This window comes from Candoia aspera, chromosome 6 (genome assembly GCF_035149785.1).
Source record: "Candoia aspera isolate rCanAsp1 chromosome 6, rCanAsp1.hap2, whole genome shotgun sequence".
In the NCBI taxonomy this organism is placed as follows: domain Eukaryota; kingdom Metazoa; phylum Chordata; class Lepidosauria; order Squamata; family Boidae; genus Candoia; species Candoia aspera.
Window position 1 is genome coordinate 15547700 of NC_086158.1, and position 13323 is coordinate 15561022.

Here is a 13323-nt window from a genome sequence, read left to right on the forward strand (position 1 = left end):
TTCTGTAAAAACCACTGTGGCTGAGTTCAAATGCCACACTGTGCCATCATGTGGATATGTGATGTGCAGTGTTCGGGTTTGGGTTAGCGGAAAGTATAATCCCAGTCCCTTTGATTTGCAAACCAAGGTTTATGTCTTAATCCTATCTGTGAACCAGGACACTGTGGCTTGTTAGATGGTATTCTAAACCGTGGTTTAATTAGGTATGAACCCAGTCAGCTGTATTCTGGTATGCTTGTGTCTTTGGATAGTCTGTCTCCTGAAATGTTGCTTTCATTTAATTAGGGATAATTTGACAAGACTGGATTAGCAAGGGATGATCAGAGAGGAGCATAATTTGAACTGGTCTGTGTTCTCAGCAAATGGCAACAGGGATGAAATTTGCTGTCAAAGAGAGTCCTTAATATTGAATATGTTATAATCAACTAATTTCAGGGAAATCAAGCAAATGAATGCTACTTGCCGTTACTCTGATCTAAATAAAAATTGTTTTCCAGCTTTAGTTTTTTTTATAAAAGAAAAGAAGTTGAACTCACAGGCATGGCAGCCATTTTAGATCCCCCACAGTGCACAGTGCTTGCAACCTTTATCAAGAATTTAAAATGGTTGCAGGTTTCTGTTTATCAACTGGCTCTCTATATGTTTATGGAAAAACTGTTCATTATTTTGTATGATCAGGGTTTACAGTGCTTAAAAACTGGGCTGAATTTCTTTCCTTCTTTCTTTCTTTCCTTTCTTTCTTTCTTTCTTTCTTTCTTTCTTTCTGTCTCTTTCTTTCTTTCTTTCTTTCTTTCTTTCTTTTATTTTCTATCCCACCTTTATTATTTTTACAAATAACTCAAGGCAGCAAACATAGCTGATACTCCTTCCTCCTCCTGTTTTCCCCACAACAACAACTTGAGGCCCCTAAAACTAGACTCCCTGCCACATCTGCCATTTATATTTCCCACCCTGTATGTTGTTAGCACTGCACTGTGGGGAAGTTAAAATGATTATTTCTGTCCCCAACCAGCTACATGGGGCATGTGTTTTGCTAGTATCTTGAATACAATCAAAATGATGATGATGAAATACAATGATAGTAGTAGTAGTAGTGATGGTGGTGATGATGATGAAGATGATAAACCATGATGTTGTGCTTGTCTGTGTAAATTACCTTACTGGGATGGAGATGGTGATGATGACTATGATTATTTAACAAGGGCCTCCTCATTGTTCATTCCATTTATTATCCCAGTCCAGTTTTCAATTTTCTATCACACACTTATGTCCAACTACTTAGCTTTTCAAAGAGAATAATGTTCCTCTCTTGCTTGTAGCTCAGACTCTAAATCAAACAAGCCCTTTGTTATCTGAGTATAGAAGAAGCATGAGAAAGCATGGCCCATTTGTGGGTTACTTTGGTAATGCTGTTATGGCCACTCAGATGGAAGTCACACATCCCGATCACAAAGGACAATTAGTGGCCTGTGTCTTGAGGTCACTGGACAAGTTCTTTGAACAAATGGACCTTGTTATTGCATGGGACTAGTCATCTTGCCCATAATAGTTGCCCGTTTTTGCTCTTAGGGTTTCTTGGAAGGGAACAATGGAGCTTGAGGCCAGTCATTTCAAATGTAAAAGCCTCCCAAGCAGTGGGTATTTCCCCCCAAGATTGCCACTTGCAGTCTCCTTGGGAGCTGAGAAGAGAAAGCAAAGATATATCTGATGACAGTTTTGTTGGTCTGACAAATATGCAAAGGCTGCTGCAGATGTGACTCTGTATTGCCATGATGTTGACCAAAGCTAAGGGTATGATATGGCAACTACCATGCATTTTGAGGGTCTCCTGTCTTCTCTTCCAAACAGAAGCCCTTGCAGACAGCATTTTAGTCTGGAGAACCCAACTGGTTTGCTTTTACTTATTTATATTCAAAAGTGTCAAATCAGCTAATAAGTAAATTGGAACAGAAAGTCAGAATCCATTCAATAAATGAAACAAAACAATCTTTAAAATGCAGTGGAATGATTAAAAGCAGACATCTTTAGGAAAGTGAATTAGAGAGCAAGTTGGACAGAAAAGCAGGTTCCATTGTGATGGGGCAAACGCTGAGAAGTCTCTGTTAAGTGGCACACAAGGGAATCTAAGCAGAGCATTCTCAAGTGACCTTGAAATATTTGTAGAAAATATTTGGGGGTTTGACAAGCACTAGATCTCCTAGTAAGAAGAGAACATTTAGGGATGGTATGGAGGATTTGTTTTTCCATGGTAATACTGTCTGAAATGTTATTTATTTGAAAATCCTATCTTGCCATCTCTGAACACCCAAGGAAGCTAACAGTTGGGAAAGCTACATCTCTTAAAATGTTTAAAGAGCACAAAGTAGCTAATCACAAAATGTTTGGAAAAGTTGGCTATCAGCCAAGCTCATTAAAGAAATAATAATTTTCCTGCAAAATATTTACCACAAAATATCACTAAATGCCTATTTATAATGAATGTTTTACTTGAAAATAGAGTGTGAAGTCAAAACTAGAATGCTTCCAGTGTTCAGCCTAAAGTTAGACCAGTTTCTATATTGTGTGTCCAGTATGATGTTGGCTTTGTGAAATAGTGTATGAGAATTATTTTCAGGTGTGCTCATGCACACACACAGTCCCTCTTACTATTAGCAATTATATGAGAAATACTTGCAGAACAAAAAGCCTGTGAGCCAATTTCAAGCACTTTCCTATTTGGACCTTCCTAAAAGAATCTCAAGGTGTAGCAGTTAAGGCATCAGGCTAGAAACCGGGAAACCATGAGTTTTAGTCCTGTCTTAGGCACAAAGCCAGCTGGGTGACCTTGGGCCAGTCACTCTCTTACAGCCCTAGGAAGGAGGCAATGGCAAACCACTTCTGAAAAACCTTGCCAAGGAAACTGCAGGGACTTGTCCAGGCAGTCTCCAAGAATTGGAGATGATTGAATGGGGAAAAAAAAGAATCTCAAATGTTTGTGTCCCTTCCCTAAGGACAATCTGGAAACCATCAGAAGTGTGGACGGGAATGACAGAATTCATGTGTCACCATATTCACAGACCTCCTGAACAGAGTATGTCAACTCTTTTGCAGTCTGCCTGGCATTCTGTATGTGAAAGCTCCTAGGACAGTAAAGACTTTACATGCTATTATCACTAAACTAAGTGAGATGTATTGATGGGGAGCAGAGTGAGAATGAAGGAACTCAGATGGAGACCTGGGGTTGTTGAAGGGCCTATGGAACAGCTTCCCAGTCTGGATGCCCTCTCTGTGTCTAGAATTCAGCTTCCAGAATTCTGAATCAAGGAATGGTGATGCTGGCAGGGGAATTCTGGGAACCGAAGTCCATATATCAGGAAGGCTTCTAGGTTGGGTAAAACATGAGAAAAGAGAAATAGGTAATAAAGATGTTTCAGAGGAAAATAAAGTGTACATTATGGGATGCAGCAATCCAAAGGAGGTTCCATGGGTTATGACCTGTGGTGATCCAGAAACGGAGGAAAACAGCAACTCAAATCTCTCCTCAAGACACTTCTGGTTTCAGTATTAGTCTGGATGAAGTCTGATATGTGTTAAAGTCCTCATGCCCAAAAGTCTCTTTGGTGTCCTGTCTCAATCAGAGTTTGATCCAGCCATGTTGGACCAATATGCAAGCAGTAAGGGAGTTCTCACTTTTGGTAGCCCCATGTTTGTTTCCCCAGATTTATCAGCCAGTTTGCATGCATTTGCTGTAGATAAGCAAAAACCCACCCAACTCCAAGTTCCTGGCCTAGCTTCCAGTGCCCTTTCAGCTGGCATTTTTAGCATCACTAAATATCCTTTTTTAGAAAACTGGTGGTTTTATGAAGATCTGGCAGCAGAAGAAAAGTTAAACTAATTTCTGGTGTTCCAACAATTCATTAGGCTCAGGCAATATGAACAATAAAAGTACAGTAAATCAAATAATAAAGATTGTTGAGTAATTTTTCCAATTTCCTCAAAAACATCAATATAAAAATGAATAATGGAATTGGCTTTCCATCAGAGATGTCAGTATGTACTAATTCATCAGTGTCTGGAAATATCAGTTGATATAATGCAATTTACAGGGATTAACACCCTGTGAAGTATTTTTATAGTCAATTTTTGATGACTTTCCTAGATAAATTTTGATTTCATGCACTCAGATCCCAAATCGTCTTCCATACTTTTTATATGTTTTAAAGAAAAACTGTTGTATCTGATACAAGAGTTTTTTAAGGGATTGAAGAGTTCATTTGATTTAAAATAACACCATTCTTCAAATACAGTTAAAGGTCTTGAGTAGTGAAATTTAATAACCTCAAAAAAGAAATTAACATTTCATTTCAAATCAAGCTGGAACTTGTGACCAAGTTTTCAGCAAAATATATTCAGCAGAGATAAGTCTTCCACCAGTACTTAAGTTCTTAGGAAGTCCTCTATTTTTTTTTTTTTTTAAAGAAAACGTTGATAAAGTGTTAGAAGGTGGTTGGTTGGTTGGTTGGTTGGTGTCCTGTCTTGAAAAACAAATGGTGCTCCAAATAGTTTGCTACATTCCCCTCAAATCCTTTCCAGAATAGGCAGGCATATGCATTTCTTGAAAATAATAAGTCACCTAAGCAGGGAATTCCAGAGAGAAAATGCTATAGCAGAAAAGACCGTTTCCCAAGCATGTTCCTCAACATCATTTTGTGAACAATTTTATTATTTAACTACAGTCATTCTGTAGTGGCTTCTTTGAGGGCATAATAAGTTGAGAGCATTTTCAATTGAATTTCTCCCAATCATCATTTCATCTTCTCTTTGCATAGCCTTGGACAACATCATTCATGTGACAGTCCCCAAGGGAGTCTAGTTTTCTTTTTGACTGTTTGGGCAGCTTATGGCTTCACATTGCTTCCCTCATCAATATTTAAGGCGTGCCATTGTGTATGTGGCAGAAAGAGGTTCCCTTTGTGCCTTGAAACAAGAAAGTAAAAAGATGGAGGGGAGTATTGAAAAAGCTTGGTCTGAAGCAGCACTTCTGAAGTTGGGTAAATAAAACTCATAATGAATAATGGATGTTTGCTCTGTGATCCTAACCCTGAGAAATCATTTTCACTGAGAAACAAAGGGAGACTAAAGAGGAAACCGAGACATTAAAAAAAGGCTGTTATTTCATGTTTTTCTTCTATTATATCCATGCCCTGACTTGTGACTACAGCCCCATGGGTCTAGGGTAGAATGGCTAGTTATCCTGCCAATATTGACTGGTCTCTTTTTGGAGCTCTTGGAAACAACTATCATTGGTAGGTAGTGGTGAATGAGAAGTAAAATCATAAATTGAAAGAGACCATTTAGGCCACCAAATCCAACTCCCTGCCAGAATCCAGATTACAGCCTCCCAAACAGATGGCTGTCCTGCCTCCATTAAACACATCCTAGGAAGGGGAGCCTTTCAAATTCCTAGGTAATTGTAAGCACAAAAAGGTGTAATTGCATGCAACAGCAAGCCAGATTTGTTCTCTCTGAAAGAACCCAGAGTCTGAAACCATAGTTTGTGGCTGATTTCTGAGTACTGGTTTGCTTGGTTCAAATGTCATGATAAGCACATCCCAGAAGGAGCTTGTGTGTTTGTTGTATTCATACCTGCTGGCAGGAAGAGTCAAGTGAGAAATGGTTAAGTTCCCAGGAAGAATTTTGGCTTCCTGTGATGAGGAAGTGCTCACTTTACCTGATGCCTTTTGTCTTCCACAGAAACAGCCATGAACTATAGCCACAAGTAAGCATGCCTAGAGAGGGCCAGCTGTATGAGACAGACAAACCGGTCACTTTGCTGTTGCTTTTGGACAGGTTACATACAATCATCATGCACATAATGCGAGAACAGTGGTTCATGTATACTGTTTCTTACGACTGAATGTTAATTGTCATTCAGTTTTTATATCTCTGTCCTAATCGTTGGAGTCCTTTCTTTGTCATTTCCAAAAGTGACACAGCCCATTAAAAAAAATAAGCACAAAAACTTGTTGATTCATAAGCCATGGAAGAAATTTGGTATTATTTTGGTTGACAGTCAGCTTAATGTGACCTGATGCATGACAGTTGTACTAGTCAAAAAGAAAGTGTTTGTTTCTGATCTTTCACACAAGATGAGCATATCAAAATTGGGTTCCGCATTTTGAAAAGGCCAAAGAATTTATTTATATTTTATGCTGCAGATGTGCTGTTCAGCATGATGTTAGCTGCTGCACTTTGCTGAACAGCTGAGGCCAATGAGGCATTTCAGAAACCTTTACTCCACTTTAGCTCCCTCTGCTGAGGTTTGAATTACAGCTCCCAGGATTCCCAACATTTTAGATCATCCTGTGACCCAAAGGGATAGTAGACAAGCTGCATCTTCTACTTTCTTTTCTTTTGTATAAATAAACTAGTAAAATGTCAGTTGTTGCCCATGTTAATACAACACAGTCTGATTCTTGAATTAATCCATTTTACTGGATCCACATAATTGAATTATCAACTTGCTAAATAGGGCCAGGGAGCACACAACATCCACTTCAAGACATCTCGCCAGGGTTAACACTAATCAGATTTAGTATGTTCTATGAATGCATCTGCTAGATTTCTTTGTGACTTGGCCAGGAATTCTGGGTCAATATACCACTATGGCTTAAAAGTGGAAAAAGCTTCCGTGCATGTTTCAAAGACAGCATTACACAGGGACTGCATTACACATCATGTAGCATCTGTGTATCTGGCTGCTCAGTGCAACAATGTTTTTCTAACAGGATATTTCCCAGTAGGTGTAACTGTCAATCAATATTACTTAGATGTCACATAGACAGTTCCCAGATAGGTAAACAAGTTGTATGAGAAGGCTTTGGGCTAGAGGTGAAGGCTACACTAGAGAGAAAGAACACCCAGGTAGAAGACGATGGCAAACCACTTCCTTATTATTGACAAGAAACTTCATGGATGTATCTGTACAAGTCAGGAGCTGAGCTTAACGTAAAAGCCTATTTACTTTATTGTAGCTGAATCCTACAATTTGTTTCTTAGTTGCATTAGAATAAGACGAAGTGTTTGAACTGACAAAGGCTGGTTGGTTGATTAGGACATGAGTCCCCTTTCCTTCCAAAAGTGTGTTTCTTAAAGGTTGACATTTGTATCTCCTTCCCTGCTTAAATGGTTATAGCAAGGGAAAATACATTGAGGAAGAATTTCTACCTGAGCAGCATGGATGGTGGGAAGGATGGAGGAAAGCAAATGTAGGATTCTTCCAGTATAGGATTAATAATTCATATTAACGGAATACATCTTAGGAGCTGAGTATTCTGTGCATTTATACCATTAGTCAGTAATGCTTCAAATGAGGCTTGAAATTCATCCATAAAAGTACCCTACAAAAATCCTTAAGATTTGTCTATGCCTCAGTTTCCACACTACTGCTATCTTCTGATAAACAATATATTAGTTTCTTTTAGATCAGTTACTAAGCTGTGGATCACTGCTAATCTGCTACTATGGGCAACAAAACATTATTAATTGTGAAAAATCTTGGGAGATCAGCAAATGTAGCAAGATTTGGGTATTCTCATGCAAAATATTGGGAGAATTTAGCATCTTCACCTAAAATCTCATGAGATTTCTGGTGGGAACAGCAAAATCTGCTGAGTGTTGGTGTTCTTGCGAACATATTAGCAATTTTAGTTCTGTTTGAAAAAGCAATTTAATTTTATTTAAATTGGGAGTCCCACAAGAATGGGTAGGACCTGTTTGGGTCCGTAAGCACTGTGTTCTTGACCTGTGAGTTATATGGAAGCCCTCAAAAAACTTTCAGTGATTATGTAGCTGTAGGAAAAGTTTGGGGATCATTGTTTCAGATAGAGATTTGGTATGTGTGTTTTTTCATATTGATACCTATGACGCTGGTATTAACTGGAGTCACAGAGTCTATTGCCCTGAGTTGCGTGGCTACATTTAGTCAGCATTTGCAACACACTTAATCTAGTTGCTGAACTCATCTTATTTTCCTGATTCACATAAAACTGACCAAATATGCTGGGCACACATAATATCCTTAGTTACACACCAAAAAAAGCTTCAAATTAATCAAGCTTAGTATATTACAGTATACAAACCCAGCCAATTGTGATTTTTAAAATGTTTTTAACATGCTGGTTGGACATGATACAGTAACGTTACCTTTGGAAGGCTGGAACACATCCTCTCTGTTTTAAGCATGACACAATGGTGGAGAGGTGGTATTGCTGCAATAGGTGGCAACACTAAACCAACCTTGGCTGATGTTAGAAAGCTAAGGAGTTTGGGACCTCCTTAGACTGCTGAGAAACCACATGGAAATACCAGGGCTGCTGTTGAAACCGGGAAGTTGAAAAATCTTCCTAGAAGAATGCAGTGTCCAATAATATACCAAGAAAACTACACAAACATGTCTGTGAAATCTCCTGCTAAGTTCAGAAGAGAGTTTGTCTTACTTCATAATGATAAGGGGAGGCAAGAGAAGCATCAGGCTTCTCATGGGCATTGTCTGCAAAAAGCTACTTTTTACACTGGGTGCTTCCTAAAGAACACAAAAATGGGGTTTAGCCTGGTTTTAATGTTGATACGATCATTTCCTTGTATCTGGGGCAGACAACGTTTTTCCAGGCAGTGACCCTGCTTCTCTTTCCCATTTTTTGCACTCTGCAGGGGCCACAGGGAATCTAGCAATATCTTCAGAAGATGCGGGATTGATCCTCTTTTTTGCTTTGTTTAAAAATGTGAATATTTAGGGCAGTTATGCCCAATCTTGGTGTTCTTCAGATATGTGCTTCAACTCCCAGAGTCTTCTAATGAGCACAATGGAGAATTCTAAGAGTTGGAATCTGCCTATTATTTCTATGAACAATTGTAATTTTTGACTGTAATTATATACTTTATTTGTTTTATTGTATATTTTGGTTGTTATTGTATTGGCTGCTGTTGTTGCATTTGTACACCTCTTTGACCAAAGCAGTTCGTAAATTCTTAAATAGATATTTGGAGGACACTCAGCCTAGGGTTGTGCTTTAATATATCTGTTTTGTTTGATGTTGTCCTTACTTTGAAACAATAACATTGCTGCTTGCCCACAGATTTGGGTGGGGATGCAGAAAATCAAGTGAAGGGGGCATAAATCTCATATTCTGATAAATCTCATATTGCCACTCTGCCTTGACTATCATCAATAGCAGAACATCCTCTGACTTTCAGTAGAAGCACTGCTATTTTTCACCATTTAAAAACTAAATCAAAATGGGTCCTAACATCTGAAAGTGAGATTGGTAAAATAGTGCAACAGATAGGGAAAGGAAGAAATAACAGCTTACAGGTAGTCCTCGCTTAATGACCACAATTGAGACTGGAATTTTGGTTGCTAAGCAAAGCGATCTTTAAGCGAATCTGACCCAATTTTACAACCTTTTTTGCAGCAGTCATTAAGTGAATCACTGTGGTTAAGCGAACCATGTGGTCGTTAAGCAAATCATGTGTTTTCTCATTGATTTTGCTTGCCAGAAGCCAGATGGGAAGGTCAAAAATGGTGGTCACATGACCACGGGAAGCTGCGATGGTCATAAATGCAAACTGGTTGCCAAGTACCCAAATCATGATCATGTGTCTGAAGGGATGCTGTGACAGTTGTAAGTGTGAGCACTGGTTGTAAATTGATTTTTTTCAGCATTGTCGTAAGCTGAACCATCACTAAACAAATGGTCATTAAGTGAGGAGGACCTGTACTCCTCTTTGCAGCTTTTTATAAATGAAAACGAAAAAGGACCATTTGAGAGCTCAGTCACTGGGGTGCTTTATAGCGGGATACATGTGGCATTCTATAAGGACAAGAGTATTAACATGTTCAGAAATGTACATGTTAAATGTAATTGGAGAAGTACATTTTAGTGAGAATAGCAGACAACTAAATTCAGTCGGTTGTCTGGTTGTACACGTCTAATGCTGGCCAGCCTGCTTAATGGCACAACTACCGAAGGGTTTTACACATCTTCATTTTTCTTTCAAGGCACACAGGCCCAATTGTAGACACATCTGATTCATAGCTACAATCAATACTGAGTATGCCTCACACCACAGACCCGAGTGGCATGTAATTATGAGGCTATATTGATTTTCCCCACAAAGGGGTTGCTAATATACAACAAGCAGCTTGACTTTCAAATGACTAGACCAACAGCCTTTTTTTTTTCCTTGAGAAAATTAACATGGCTTGGTGAAAGGTCTGTCTCCCATTCTGGGCACAGTGGCAACAATTTAAGGAGGGTCTTCTCCCTGGTTATAAAACCCCAAATCATTCCAGATTATTCCAAGGTGTTTTGGCCATCCTGGAAAAGATTTGTGCCTGAATTTTGCTTGTCTGTCAGAGCTTGCTAATACCATCCTTTTGAAAGCAATGACTTAGCTTGTTCCAGTCCATCCAGTACAGAGTAATAAAGATGAAATGGTGAAATTACAGATTGATTGCATATTAGCTCTTGCAGGCACAATAGGGCTTTAAGGCTCCTCCTTCTCCTCCTCCTCTTCCACCTCCTTGTTTGGAAGGAATTAGTATCTTGGGAGAGCTCTGCCATGAATTCTGTATTTAATGTGAGCCTCACCCTTCCACCTGCATTTTGGGAATCATAAATGCAATATTGTAAGAAGTACAAGACAGTGAGAATCACACTGAAGCTCCTCCCCTGTCCTTCTCTTCCCCCCCCCCACCACACTGTAACAGAACCCCTGCTTGAAATCTGCTTGAAATTTCAGTCATCTCATTCCATGAGCTGATGCAAACACCCCTAAAATGGCCAAAACCTTGCAAAGCTGCAACCATTTTTTCCTAAACTCTCTGGAGAGGGCATAGTTCAGAGAACAAAGCAAACCCTGGTGCTTATGGATATTGTTGCTAAACAAGTTTGACTGCACTATTTTAATATTCATATTTTTGTTTTTGTTTTTAAACCATTTGTTAGTTACTAAATAGTGGGCTGTAGAGGAAAGTAACTTTACTACTGTCCATACACTGGTACAAAGAAGAGCATATTTCTTACCCTATGGAATCTTAGGATATGTGGGTCAAGGCAGGTCCTGATTATCTTATTTCAGTGCTTCCCCCAGCTTTCTATCACCCAGATGTTTCAGATGCTTCTCACATAATATGCTTGTGTAGGATTGTGATGTATTCTCTGTCTCTTTGAAGGGATTTTCCCCTCAAATTATATGACCAAATTTAATTATTATAGACAGTATGGCAGAAAGGATCTTCATTGTTTGTTTGTTTAAAGCATGTGCTTTGTTATGTACACAAGAGTTATGATCTTGTTTGATCTCTGCTCTAAGGGTCCTACCATATTATCTAACTTTGGGGACTTGGAGAACCATCAGTTAGTGGCTGTTAGATATAACAGAGGCATTAAAGAACAGGTTCTGGGCACCATGACCACTGTTTTAGATTGAAACCCCAGGCTTTCAACACAGTCTGGGACTCAGGTTGTCTACTTCTGAAATAGACTAATCTCAAAAAGATTGCTCTTAGCGTGGGATTCAATAATACAGGTTTCCATCAAGTCCCAGGTGAAGTAAGTGATGCTGTGACCACCCTTTCCGAGTGCCTGGGGGCTGTGGGGGCCTGGTTGGGGAACAACAGGCTTTGACTGAACCCTAGTAAAACGGAGTGGCTCTGGATTAACGGCACCTCGTGTGCCAGGAACTTGTCATCTTTAGTGCTGGATGGGGTTGCACTGCCCCAGACAGACCCGGTGCGTAACCTGGGGGTCTACTTGGACTCACGACTCCTGCTCGAAGAGCAGGTGGCAGTCGTGGCCAGGAGGGCCTTTGCGCAACTTTGGGTTGTGCTCCAGTTACGTCCTTTCTTGGACTGAGAGGCCCTTCAAACAGTCACTCAAGCCCTGTTCACCTCCCATATAGACTACTGTAATGCGCTCTGCATGGGGCTACCCTTGAAGAGTATCTGGAAGCTTCAGCTGGTCCAGAATGCGGCTGTGCGAACAGTGATGAGTGCTCCAAGATCAGCACACGTAACACCTCTACTGCGTGAGCTGCATTGGGTTCCAGTTTGCTTCCGGGTCCAATTCAAGGTGTTGGTTATCACCTTTAAAGCCCTACATGGCATGGGGCCCGGCTACCTGAGGGACCGTCTCACCCCTATTACATCAACCCGCCCCACCCAGACATTGTATATTTGGGACTACAATTCCCAGATTGTATCTTGGCTGGAATTCCAGAAATTTGTGGCCTCAGCGCATATGCAGGAGTTTAGGTAGCAAGTCTGCTAAAGATATGTTTTTCATGCTTTACACAGTATAGCTTAACTTTTTGTGCATGTAGTAGCCAGTTAGCACTTTTGTCTTTATAAGCTGTAGCCAAAACTATTTCTCTGCCTTCTTTCTGCTCTACAGAGTTGTTGGTCTTCCGAAACTATCAAAAATTACATAATTTTCCTAGCTAGTTTTGGTCATTTATTCCCACATTCTTTTACAGCAGCAAAGGAGAGAGAAGGAGCTAAGAAAACAACAAGAGAGGGAGCAACGGCGGCATTATGAAGAACAACTGCGGCGAGAAGAGGAAAGGAGGCGGGCTGAACACGAGCAGGTGACCTAGCTTCACCTCCAAATGATTTGTATTTTTATAGGGCATGCTGCTTTCTAATTCCCAAACCCAGACTTGCCACTCAAAACGGAAGTTCAGTGTGACCCAACTTTTTCATATTGCATGGCAGTTACGAGGTTGGACTGAGAGACCCAAGTTTAATTCCTATAACTGATATGAAGATACATTCTGTTGCCCTCCACATAGTGGCTTTTGGGTCTATGTGTCCTGATGTACTGATTAAAGGTATCAGATTAAAAACTGGGAGACTCTCTCAGCCCTAGGAAGAAGACAGTGGCAAACCACTCTCAAAAAATATTGCCAAGAAAGCTGCACAGGCTTATCCTGCCAGTCACTAAGAATCAAGATTGACTCAAAAGTGCACAGTTGTGTGCACACACACACCACACACTGAATACAGTACTGTAGTGGAGTTTTGACATGTAAACCTGACTGTGATTTGGGATCATCAACTGAGCTTTCCTCAAAGGTTAGGCATGTGGCAGGCCAGGATGTACTTCGCTCTAATGCTTCCTTTGTAGATTGTCTTCCTCATGCAAATAGACCTGGCATTTGGAGCTGCAGTCCCCTGCTCACTTCTGAGAGGGTCTAATTGGATGTGGCAGAATCTAGTTCTCAAGATCTGGTTCCTGGATCTTAGTTCCTGCTGTTTTTTCAATTCTTCCTGCAGTGCTACAG

General features: G+C 40.1%; 1 protein-coding gene across 2 annotated transcripts in view; it reads left to right on the forward strand.

Moving 5' to 3' along the window:
- Positions 1-13323, forward strand: part of TNIK (TRAF2 and NCK interacting kinase) — a 295901-nt gene that overhangs the window by 218158 nt on the left and 64420 nt on the right. Inside the window, exon 13 of one of the 2 annotated variants that reach the window (XM_063306445.1) lies at positions 12517-12627. In XM_063306445.1, the coding sequence (XP_063162515.1) occupies positions 12517-12627 (111 nt within the window). The remainder of the gene's footprint in view (positions 1-12516; positions 12628-13323) is intronic. The other variant, XM_063306444.1, reaches the window with a different exon arrangement.